The sequence below is a fragment of the Leopardus geoffroyi genome, chromosome B4 (genome assembly GCF_018350155.1).
Source record: "Leopardus geoffroyi isolate Oge1 chromosome B4, O.geoffroyi_Oge1_pat1.0, whole genome shotgun sequence".
Taxonomy (NCBI): Eukaryota; Metazoa; Chordata; class Mammalia; order Carnivora; family Felidae; genus Leopardus; species Leopardus geoffroyi.
In genome coordinates this window covers 16,800,445-16,812,592 of record NC_059341.1, presented here as the reverse complement: position 1 = coordinate 16,812,592, position 12,148 = coordinate 16,800,445, and the positions used below count along the sequence as shown (strand labels likewise).

The 12,148-nt window shown below is 46.5% G+C and overlaps 1 protein-coding gene across 4 annotated transcripts in view; it reads right to left on the bottom strand.

The window, feature by feature from the left end:
• CACNB2 (calcium voltage-gated channel auxiliary subunit beta 2) overlaps positions 1-6,151 on the bottom strand; it is a 390,684-nt gene extending 384,533 nt beyond the window's left edge. For 3 of the 4 annotated variants that reach the window (XM_045462677.1, XM_045462680.1, XM_045462678.1), the window contains exon 1: positions 5,968-6,151. In XM_045462677.1, the coding sequence (XP_045318633.1) occupies positions 5,968-6,090 (123 nt within the window). In that variant the 5' untranslated portion in view covers positions 6,091-6,151. Of the gene's footprint in view, positions 1-5,576; positions 5,717-5,967 lie in introns of those variants that run through there. The other variant, XM_045462679.1, reaches the window with a different exon arrangement.
• Between the last annotated feature and the right edge of the window lie 5,997 nt (positions 6,152-12,148).

The following is a 12,148-nucleotide window of genomic DNA, read 5'->3' as shown; positions in this document are numbered from 1 at the left end:
CCAAGATCAAGAGGAAAACAAATTAAAGCATCTTTTGGAAAGCTAATATAGTCCATTTCGATGTACTTTAAAAAATGTTAGTGAAAATTTATACTACCATTACAAAGCAAAGTTTCCTCTGATCCAATGAATATTTAAAATGAAGTCCATCTTGCTGAAATTACTTGCTCTTTAGTTACTCTAAATCCTTGAAAATGGAGACTAGAGCATTTCATCTGCAGGAATTATGAGGAAGAAGAGGAAGAGGAAGAAGAAGAAGAAAGTAAAGGTCAAATCTTCCCAAAACAGAGGAAGGCAAGAAAGATTAATCAAATATTTACTTGCCTCCACCTGGTAAAGAAGTATATAGTTTTCTTAGTTCAGGGGCTACTGCAAATGTAGCTTCTTTAGGACAAATGGCTTTTCTAAATTTTTTTTTTTTTTTAGCAACACTAAATATATGAACACCCAATATATAAAACGATTCATAATCAGAGTCACCCAAGTGTCAGGACACCAAAGGGAGAGGAGAAAGGGAGTCTGTGTTTGGCCAGAGTACAAAGTGTAACCCATAATACTCTCCCTGACACGTGCAGACCCCTAAATCCTTCTTGGAACACAGCCTGAAAAAGTCACTCATTTCCACTCACTGCCTGTTAGTTATGTGAAGCTTACTAAAAACAAATTGTTGTCTCACCACAGCAAAAAGGAGAAAAAGAAAACTGTAAACTTAAACTCCTTTACTTCTCCTAAGACATCAACCAAGCTAAGTCAGATTTCAGGAACTAGAAAAAAATTCTAGAAATTTCCACAAGTATATAAATGACTTATTAAAATGATATCCAACAGTCACGATGATGTCAAATATCAGCTCTGTGTAAATGAATGTCTTCTCTGATACTAAACGACTTTGAAAATTGGACTGGAGTTTTAAATGTTCATATTTCACAGATCACTGAAACCTAATTTCTGTATGGTTGAAATAGACAATAGTAGTTAATTTTAGAAGTTGCCAGTTAACTGGAGATTTGAGCCCACCCGTGCACACTCAGTTGGCTTGGCAGACCCTGGGGACAGCTTCAAGAATGATGCCGCTTCTGTGGTTGATAGATAGGGTGACCGTTCTCCTCCCTACAGACTGCTCCTCGTGAGCATAATGCTGATACCTGAAATTAGTTTCCATCTCTCTCGATTAGCATTCATTGAGGTTTATCCCTCTGAACCGCAGACAAACTAAGCGAAAATGATCCAGAGAGAAATCAGACATTAAATCTCCTCATTTAATGATAGCTTAGTACGAACAAGACTGTCAGATCCTTTACGAGGAGTAAAGTAATGGAGATTACCTCCCTAGGAAAAGGGAAGGAGACCGTAAGTTCTTTTCTGTATGGATCAGTTTACACAAAGGACTCCAGAGGCAGCCTAAAGAGAACTGCGTTGGGGATCGGGAGGTAGACAAGGAAGGAGGGACAAGGCCAGACGGCAGAGAAATGTCTAGTGGGGAAGTTCAGGGGCAGGGAAGGCAGGAGAAGATCAACCTTGCCCTCTTCATAAGCAGCCTCCAGCCAGGCCTGGAAAGAACTCTAAGGCAGCCTCGGCTACTGGTGGTGGTGTCATAATTAATTCTAACTCCGCGTAGCTGTGACAGTAAGCGTATGCTGAGTGTGTCATTTGTAGGACAGTGACAACTGCTGCAGCCACACAGGGAAGGGTGCCACCACCCGTTACGGGGTTAACACATTTTGCTCAGCTCTTCCTGAAAGGACTAAAGCTACGTCACTGCAATTCAACGGAATCAAATCCAGCAACAGGTACCAGGACGAAAATACCAATCAGGAGGAAAGGGATGGGGGGGGGGGGCGGAGGGAAGATTTTAGCAAAACGTGACGCACGAGACCCACGGTCACTCTTTCTGGAGACTGTGAAAAGACTAAGCTCTACCTCGGACCTAAAAGTGTTTCTGGAAAACCACACGGACGTGATTCGAGAGCCCCAGGAGAAAGGCCGCTGCCCTTTTCAGATAAAGCTCCTTGCTACGGTGATTCAGGATGTTGCCACTATCAGCTGGTATTACTACAACATGCTTGAAAAGCATCTGGCAAACTCCGCTGGGGTGGAACCAGCTGGGTCTTGTTGCTAGGAGCAAAACAAACAGGACCTCTGGTTACTGTCTGTTCGTTTTCAGGTGTGGCTGGAGGTGCCGGTTACAATCTCTTTCGGGCAGAAAGCGCTGACATACCCGTCTTGTTTCTTGCCCGTCTCCTCCGTCTCTATCCTATTCTCAATCCCTTTCACCTGCTTCCCATCCACCCGGCCATCACACACCATCGAGTCCACTCCCCTGAGATTTACCAGTGCCACATTTTAGACTAATGCTGCCCGACAGAAATATAATGCAAGCCCGTGTCGTTGGAACGTTCTAGTAGCCACACGAGAAAGGCAAACAACAAGGGAAATCAATGGCAATGCTGTATCTTATTTACACCAATATATCCAAACAGTTACCACTGCAACATGTTATCAATATAAAAATGATTAATGAGACGTATATTCTTTATTTCGTATCAAGTCTCTGGAATCTGGTGTGCATTTGACATGTAGAGCACATCTCAGTTCAGGCTACGCGTGGCTGGGGGCTATAGTCGTAGACAATGCAGATTTGAAGCTTTGGAGGCAGAATACCAGACTGGCGCCCGACTTTGGAGGTGGCCCAAGTTTGCAGTGACGCTGTTCGGCAGGTTACCCAAAAAGCGATGCCGTTTGCTTCCATCAGAACTTACAACCTGTAGTTAGACTGCCAACCCTCTTCTCGTGTAAGAAACTTATTTGTGTTGTTTATGTGCTGGACTGAAAGGGTTGGGGTGTAGGAGGGGTGCCCCATCCCTCCCTCGACGGGATTATTAACATAAAAAAGGAGAATGGGAAGTCTGTGAATCTAAATCTTCTGTTCATACAGAACTGGTAATAAAATCCAGAGGTAAAAAAAAAAAAAAGGATTCTTAAAACCCGTGATTGCTTAGACACACCATTTGCAAGTGAAAATCCCATTTCTAAGTAGATTTACTATTACTCAGTATCACAAAAAAAAAGGGGACGCTCCTGAGACAGCCCGCCCCCCGCCCCTCTTTTAGGCGGTTTTACTGCTGTCCTGTCCTGCCCAGAGAATAGATGCCAAGGTTTCACAGCCCTCTGATCCTACGATGCCATGATTTATTATTAGAAATCAAATAAGCATGGCAAAGTTTCCCTCAAATACCCGAGGTGATAGACACACAATTCAAGGAAAACTGCTTTCATTTTCGGAAGGTAGAGAAAGCAACGAGACAGATGTGGACACAGTTGAATATTTATACCTCCAACCTGCTTGTAATATCCTTTCCTCCCTTCTTCCTCCCTCTCGTATATTTATCCACTCACTAGCCAATTCCTGTGCATTGAGTCTTTGAAGTGTCTCACGCACGGGCCTGTCGTATCCATTATCGTCTCTCTCTCTCTCTCTTTAGTTTAGGCCTTAATACCTCTTGTCCAAACTGTTATACCAATCTCCTGTCTGGCAGCTCCACCTCTGGACTCCTGACACTCTAAAATACCTTCCAGAACATTCCCAGGTGTATCTTCTGAATGCGACTCCTTGGTTGAACCCCTTCCATGGTTCTATCATTCATCACACGGCAGGTTCCAATGCCTCCAAGATGTGGCCTCAAATTGCCTTGTCAATCTGCTGCCGAACTCCGCCCAATCTGTACCTTTCCATACTCTCTTGAAGCTACACATGATCAATATGTTACAAGACTTACAATTTTTGCGACTTTACCTCCTATATGGCTCCCACCATCTCTCTGACAAACAATCTCGGGTCAAACCTCACCCACCCTTCGAAGCTCTTCTCAAAAGCCACCTCTTCTATGAAGTCCTTGCAGATTACTCCCTATAGAACGTTTGTGATCTTTACTCCTCGAAAACCATAGAAGATTCAGTACCTCACTTACAGTCCTGTACCGTACAATTGCCACACATTTGTCACCCTTGAAGGCAGAAACGGTGTCTCCTCACATATGAATCATTTCATAGCTGCAACTAACAATTTGTTGACTTGCATTTAACGACATAAATCACTAAGTGAATTTAGTATTTCTTATCTAAATGCAGTCATGTTTTCTGTCAGCAGTAACTTTGATCTCCAGGAATTCAGGAACTCTATTTTTATCATAAGAATGAAAACTTTAAAAAAAAAAAAAAATCCCTAAAGGAAGATCAAAGAAAAAAAAATGGCCTAAAAATCCTTTCTTCTATCAAAATTCAAGACCTTCATCCAGAAATAAATGAGTTCTCGGAGTACATTTCTCACTATCATCTAACCTGGTTAAGAGTCTAGATCAAATCAGGAGCTTAGAACAAATGTGACATGTGTTGGTAAGAATTCAGGTCCCCCGGCAGAAGCTAGATGGGAATGTAGGTGGTTAGCTATAGGTCCCCTCCCTGGTTCAGCAGCCAAACAGCCCAAGGCCGACTAAAAGCTAGCTGTGCTATCCCTATGAAAGAAATGGATTTCTGATTACACAATTTGGTTTCCACATTTTTCTTCCATCTCAAATCTAAGTGAATTATGTGTTTTAAGTTAGCAAGGTTATTTCCCAGTGGTAAAAGAAAGTTCACTAAAGCTCCATGATTAGGCCACTGACACCGCCATTATTAACGGTATCAACAGAATCTCAGAGCCGTCAATTTCTATCCCCTATCAAAACAACAATGGCAACAAAACATTTGTAACCTTTATTACCGTGTCCTACTCCCTCCCACTCACTGCTACAGGAAACAACACTCTAAGAACACGCTCTCTCTTGAGCATATATAAATATAAAAAATAGAAACGACATATTGATAAGTTTTTTTTTTTAAAGTACAGAAATATGTAACCACCACAAATTACAATCTAGCAAATGCAGGCTTGAAATCAACAAGCCCGTATCGCTAGGCAAAGAGACATTTCTCCAAAACGATGCTTGAAATGTAATCCTAACCTCCTCACATCGCTCGCCCAGCAGCCCACAGCTCGGAGTCTGAAGTCATCTCCCTGGCATGATAAAAGTTGAGAGACTCCTTACCGCTGAGACCTGGAGGTGTCTGTAATCCAAACTGTACCTGCCAAAGCCTTACGTAAAAGCCACCACCTTATCATTGCCCAACGCCCACAACTGACATCTCCTATTTCACAACGAGCAGCAAACCGGAATTTTTCCAGAAACCGCTAATACTCATCGGAGAGGAAGGGGGTCCCGGGGCTCCCTGGAACGGCTAACATTTCAGGGAGGGGGGGGGAGGAAAAATAAAAACTTTCGCGTCCCCAACTCTCTCAAGAGAAAGAAAGAGGGGTGCAGGCAGACGGCGGCAAGCGGCGCGAGGGGAGCTGAGCCGTCAAGGCGGCAGAACGCCCCAGGTGCGGGGGCGGGGGGGGGGGTCCGGGCTGCGCCCGGTGCCCGGAGCGCCCCCCGCCCCTGCGCACCCCTACCCCCTCCCACGCTGCCTCCCCACCCCAGCTCCGAGCTCGCCCGGAAGGGTCGGGGGGAGCCGAGCCCCTCCCGCCCACCCGGACTCACGATCTTGAGCAGGTCCAGTCCGCTCGCCTGGTTCATGTCTATCCATGTGCCTCTCCCGGGAAGGGGCGAGGAGGGCTGACCCAGCAGCCCCGGGGGCAGCCTCTGAAGACCCGGAGGTCTCTCCCCCCCGCCCCTTCGCACTCGCTTTTCGGAAGCAGAGAAAAATGGAAGCCGCACCAGAGCCGGGGACCGGCGGGAAGGGGCAGGGTCCCCCGGCGCCGGGAAGGGCGAAGTGGGTGGCAAAGGGCGAGGGGAGAGGAGGCGGCGGAGGAGCCCGGGCGGGAGGGGAGCGGCGAGGCGAGGGATCCCGGCGGAGGAGGCGCCGGGAGAGCCGGGGGGTCGGCGCCCGGAATGCTCACAAAGAAAGGAGAAGGCGCGGCGCCGTCGCTACCTGTGCGGCCGCTCCGAGCGCCCCCGCGGGAGCCGCGTTCTCCAGCAGGTCCATCTGGATCTCCTGCGCCACCGCCGCCGCCGCCGCTGTGGGAGGCGACTTGGACATGTCGCTTTGGACCATTGGCGAAAAGTCGGCGCGGAGCTAGCAGCCGGCCCCTGGCGGCGGGTCCCCTCCTCCGCTCCCCCCGTTCCGCCCCCCCCCCTCCCCTGCCGTCCGCTCCGCGCGCTCCCCGCGCTCCCCGCTCCGGGGGGCCGCCCGGGGCTCGGCGCCGCGCTCGCCGCGCTCTCAGGGCGCGGGACGGGGCCGGGCCATTTTGAAAAGCGAGACGCGGGGCGGCGGGGCGGCCGGGCAGGGCGAGCGCGGAGCGGCGGGGACGGGGACGCGAGCCGCGGGCGCCCGGGGGAGCTCCTCGGCGGGAGGGAGGGAGGGAGGGAGGGAGGCAGCGCGGGGAGCGCGAGCCCAGGGGGAGGCGCATCGGAAAGCGAGAGTGACAAGGCAGCCGGGCGCCGAAAAGTTCCCCGCGGGAGGCGCGGGCCGCGTGGGCTCCGGCCCGGCCGCTGCGCGTCGCCGTGGCACGCGCGCTGGAAAGTTTTCAAAGCCACGAAAGCGAGGCCTTGCGCCCGGGAGCCTCGTCGCTCGGGCCGCCGCGCCCGGCTCTCCGCCCCTCCTGCTCCGCGACCACCTCGCGGGAAGCCGGGCAGCCCGCGGGCCGGAGCGAGGTCGCTGGCGGCAGAGGCCGCCCGGGCTCCGGTCCGAAGCTGCACGTCTGCGATCTGGGGAGGCCTCCGGCGTCCCCCCACCTCCCGGGGGCGAGCGTCTGCGGAGGACGTCCCGTCGGCAGTGGAAGGCACTCGATGGTGGCAGTAACGCGGTGGCAGAAGAGACGCGGGGGCCGATGACCCGGGCGGCGCGGTGTCGCCGGGATCTGCAGCTGGCCTCGTCCGCCAGGTCCAAACCCCAGTCCCGAGGTTCTCCTTCCTGACCTCTGTTGGTTTTCATCTTTGCCAAATTGCACTGCTTTCCTCCCAGATCGGGCTTGTGCTTCCAAGTTGAGAAGTCTTCGTATCACGTGTTGGACAACAGGGGCACTTCTTTACTGCTCTGAATTCTGGATAAAGAGGGTAGTGGACCCAGCAAGAACGTTTCACCCCGCAGCACCCCATTTAGATCCCCCTGATAGGATTCATTTTTCCATCCGAGGGTGCCTCGCATTTCGACAACTGTTATTACAGCGAAATTCAATAGAACAAGGTTTCCAGGCATCGGTATTGTTTTGTAAAAATACAAGGTATAAAGTTTAGTGTACTGAAATATATATTTACAGAAATATACTGCAGTAGGGATAGAGGACTTGTTCCTCTCAAACACAGCTTAAACCTGTCTCCATTAGACACTAATTTTAGTCAGGCTTAAAGAACAGGTTTTGGTGTGGTTAAAAATGGAGGCGTCTCCATAGTGTCACTGATTTTCCTCATCTTTGATGTTAAAGTGGTCATTTTTATTTGAATTTTACCGAATGTCAAACAGAAGCGCCGAAATATTGGTCACTACTTACCACTACTAACAATAATAATAATGTGACATTTTGAAAAACAACAGACTGGGAGGCTGCTGGTTAGGATATGTGTGGGTGGGCCAGACACCCCACTGTAGCCATGGCTGGGAGTCTCCCCAAAACCCCACCAGATAAGATTCGTGGGGGGAAAACAGCAGTTTTATACATGTGCACGTGCATATGCATGCATGTATATATGAAAGTAAATACAAAAGATACTGTATTTAAAGTGTTGGAGTTATAGTGTATTTTAGTTTCATGATCTGATGATATCACCTCCCTGGGTCTTTCATTTAACAAGTGTTCAGTTTTCGTGAGAGAGTGTTAAAATTTCAGGGAGAACATCAAGTCCAGTTTTTCATTAGACTGTAAGCTCTATGTGGGGAGGTAGGAGCCACCCTTATTCATTAAGGCACACTCAGATTCTGGCAGGCTACCCTGAGTTCTTTGAATATTCAGTCAGTAAAGTTGAATCAAGCTTCTATTCTGTGCTACTGGGAGAACACAGACAACAATAATCCAGGTCTCTTGGGGTGTACAGTGTAGTTAATAAGCACTGAGAAACCTATCAATACACACTTGTTGAATGAAGGAAGAAGGATGAATTCTAACATGGTTTTAAAAAGCCACCACTCTGATGAAACTTAGTGGTTTCCCAAGACATTTGTGTGACTCCCTATAGTAGAATTATCTGTATGTTCACTTTCAGTTATGACCATTTGGGAAATCGAACTTTATCTTTTATTACATTTTAAAAGGGATCACAAAATAGCAAATCATTTCTAATAAAACTTAGAGCCAAAGGGCAAGTAAATGTTTCATGTGCGATCCAATATATAATTTATGATACCAAAGTCTGTTTTTATGTGTCTCTCCTCCAGTACATAGTTTCTTGAGAACAATCAATTGTGTCTTAATTCATTTTAGTATCCCCAGCATTAAGCATGATATCTGGCACTTAGAGCCTGGAAACAATAGTTGCGGAAATGAATGAATGAGTGCTCTGTCTCCATGTGTCTTAATTTTTTTTTAATGTTTATTATTTTTGAGAGAGAGACAGCAAGCAAGGGAGGGGCAGACAGAGAGGGAGACACAGAATCGGAAGCAAGCTAGGCTCTGAGCTGTCAGCACAGAGCCCAATGCAGGGCTCAAACTCAAGAACTGTGAGATCATGACCTGAGCCGAAGTAGGACACTTAACCCACTGAGCCACCCAGGCACCCCAACTCTCCATGTGTCTTAAAACGTAGCATACAACTTTGCAAGTTCTAACATAGGAAGACATTCACCTGATCGTGAATCCCATGAAAGCATTATATTAATTCTTTATAACCTATGCTGATTCAATTAGTATATTGAACAGTACCCATTCAGACTCTAGTCTGCCTTGTAAAAGATTTCAAATAAGATATAAGACAATGTTGTCCCTACCCCAAAAAGGAAACAATGTCAGAATAAATATAGATAGAAAAAGGCTTGAGAAGCTTATTATGGATGCCATCGTGGTCAGTAATGTTTCTAACATACCTTGACTTGTGCAATTTTTAAAAACCACAGACGAATGCTAAAATTTGATAAGTGAAGCCCAATTCTTTTCAATGTTAAAAGTTATGCAGATGCCTCCAGCAATAATGGATGCACAATCGGCAGCGGAGGCTTTCAAATGCAGATGACTAATTTGTTCAAGCTGTATGTAAACGTCAGCGTGCTCATTAGTTGTTGTAATGGGCAGCATATTATGGGCATTACTAATGCTCTGAAATGAGAACAGGGGCCAGTAAGAAACATTGGCCAAGGAAGCCAGAAATTTAAGAGTTGGGTTTTTCCCCCTAACTAGGAGAAACAGTGATTACAATGACTTTACCCCTCTCTTGCTTGCAGATTTATGACTATGTTTAAGACCTTGGGGTAAGAGCTCTTTAGGACAGATACGCACCATGTGTGATTTTTCACATTGCTTGGTAAATCATTTTTCACCTCATTTACACTTCTGGATCTCTGTCATTATTAATAGCATTTTCATAAGGATATACCTGTATCGGCCACCGACCTAACTTGGTATGATGCATTCGCTAAGTTAACACTTGCTTTGTGTAAACTTACACTATAAAATGAATGTTCTGGATTACAGACTGTTATTTAAAAGCATATAAAGATGCAAGCAAATCCAGTATAAGAGGGATGTGTGTGTGTGTGTGTGTGTGTGTGTGTGTGTGTGCCTGTGCATGTAGTGAACAGTTACAGCAGAAATGCAAGTGGTCAGGGAAAGCTTAATTTCACTTCCAAAGAAAAGACTTCATAGAAGTAATAAGATTTCATGAGTTCTTGGAACTACCTAGGAGAGACAGAACTCTGGAATATCTAATAATCTATAGCACTTTTTTTAGTTTACAAAACATATTCATTTGTTATTTATTTCTCATCCAAACCCTGTTACAACAACTGGTACTTTTGTTTACATACAAGGTGCCAGGCTTTGTCCTAAGGATTTATATACGTCATCTCATCTATGATTAGCTATCACTATTATGTTCGTTCGGATGAGTCCAATTACTATACCAAGTACGTCTTAAATATTTAGTGGATCAGAGAATGAGAAATGTATTCCTTTGACGCTGGGGTGGTTGTTCTCCATCAGAAGTAACTCTGCTTCGTGTTGACATTGATGAACCAAGTCTTGAGTGACTACCATATTCAAATTGTGGTTTCTAATGTCACCTAGTTGTCACCCAGTTGTTGCCATCTGAGTTGGATGACGTGTCCTGGGCTTACAAGTTTTTACTGGCATCTCTTTCACTTCTATTTTATTGGCTGGAACTCTGTCATATGAAAAACATAGAAGGCAAGTTGAGAGATAACAGGCCAGTAGGGTGCCTTCGGGAGAAAAGGAGAGTGGATTTTGATCCACAGCTAGCAGAGACTGACTTCACCGAGCCCAAGGCAGCTCATGAGTGGCAAGACTTCACCACAGGTCTCTGAAACCTCAACTCTGAGACTTGGCTTTGGTTCGACCCAGCTGCCTGTCTGGTCTGCCACACAGGTCAAGACTGGATTTTTGTTTAGAGAAACAGATTTATGCATTTCTTTTGCTTGCACGTTATAACTACAATATTGTACTTACTAGAAGTAAACTTGATCTCACAAAAGCTGTGTATAGCAGAAGAGCTATTAATCTAGGGTCTGTGTGTGTGTGTGTGTGTGTGTGTGTGTGTGTGTGTGTACACACATGAGTGCCCACCATAATCCAGGGCAATAAAGGTAATAGCATTGAACAATGCTGTGCTTGGGGAGGTCAGGAAGACCCAGTGAAAATAGGATAAATATGAGTGCAAAATCCTATGGGAGGGAATGTAAAAAATCAGGAAAAAAATGTTCCCGGTAAACCAAACAGAAAATACAAAAATGGAAGGTGAAGAAATTCAGTACAGCTAGAAGGTCGAGTTGGAAGGTGAGGGGGTGGACAGATAATGAAAAATATGCAACTTCCCATATTATTTGCTCTCCTACGGCCTCATTCTTTTGATAGGAATGTCCCATTTACAAGCAAAGGCTTTGGGCCTCCATGCTATTACTTTCCAAATCCTTGTCACTCTTTTATGGGAGATATACACATACACTCATGCATCAAAGGACTATAGACTAATGAGATCTGCATTATCAAGAAACGCATCTGGGGGTGCCCGGGTGGCTCAGTCGGTTGAGCGTCCGACTTCGGCTCAGATCATGATCTCACAGCTCCTGGGTTCAAGCCCTGCATCGGGCTCTGTGCTGACAGCTCGGAGCCCGGAGCCCGCTTCGGATTCTGTGTCTCCCTCTCTGTCTGCCCCTCCCCTGCTCATGCTCTGTCTCAAAAATAAATAAAAACATTAAAACAAGTAAAAAGAAAAAAAAAAAAAAGAAACATCTGAATTTCCATACTCAACACGGTCAGCTTACTTGTCGCTGAGATTCCTAGTTGTCCACACCTCTCTTTTACGGAGGCTGCGTTCGCAGCCGGGCCTGTGGGTGGCTAGAATAAAAGGCCGTGTATTTCCCAGTCTCTGCTGCAGCTCCACGCAGCTACGTGGCTACATTCTGCCAAATGTAAGCAAAGTGTGGTGAAGTACTTCCGGAAGTATCCATAAAAGGGAGAGAAGTACTCTTCTTCCTCCTCTTCCTTCCTGCTGGCCAGATTGTAGATGTATTAGCCATGCTAGGAGTGGACATTTTAGACAATGAAGCCACATAAAAGCCACGCGCTGAAGTTGAACGAGCAGGGGAAAAAGGGGGCTCAGGTCAAGCTACCGTAGAATTGCCTACTTGCAAATTAGGCAGGAATAAGCATTTATATTGCCTTAAAGGTCTGTCACTTTAGGTCTTCTGATAAATCATACCAAACCTAACCCAGCTAGATACGCTCTCATTACTCAAAACGTTTTTCTTTTCTTTTTTTGTTTATTGGTTTTGATGGGGGGGGGGGGAGGGGCAGACAGAGAGGGGGAGATCGAGAATCCCAAGCAGGCTTCTTGCTGTCAGCACGGAGCATGTTGTGGGACTCGATCCCACGCAGGGCTTCATGCTACAAGCTGTGATATCATGGCCTGAGCTGAAAGCAACAGTTGGGACACCTAACCAACAGAGCCCC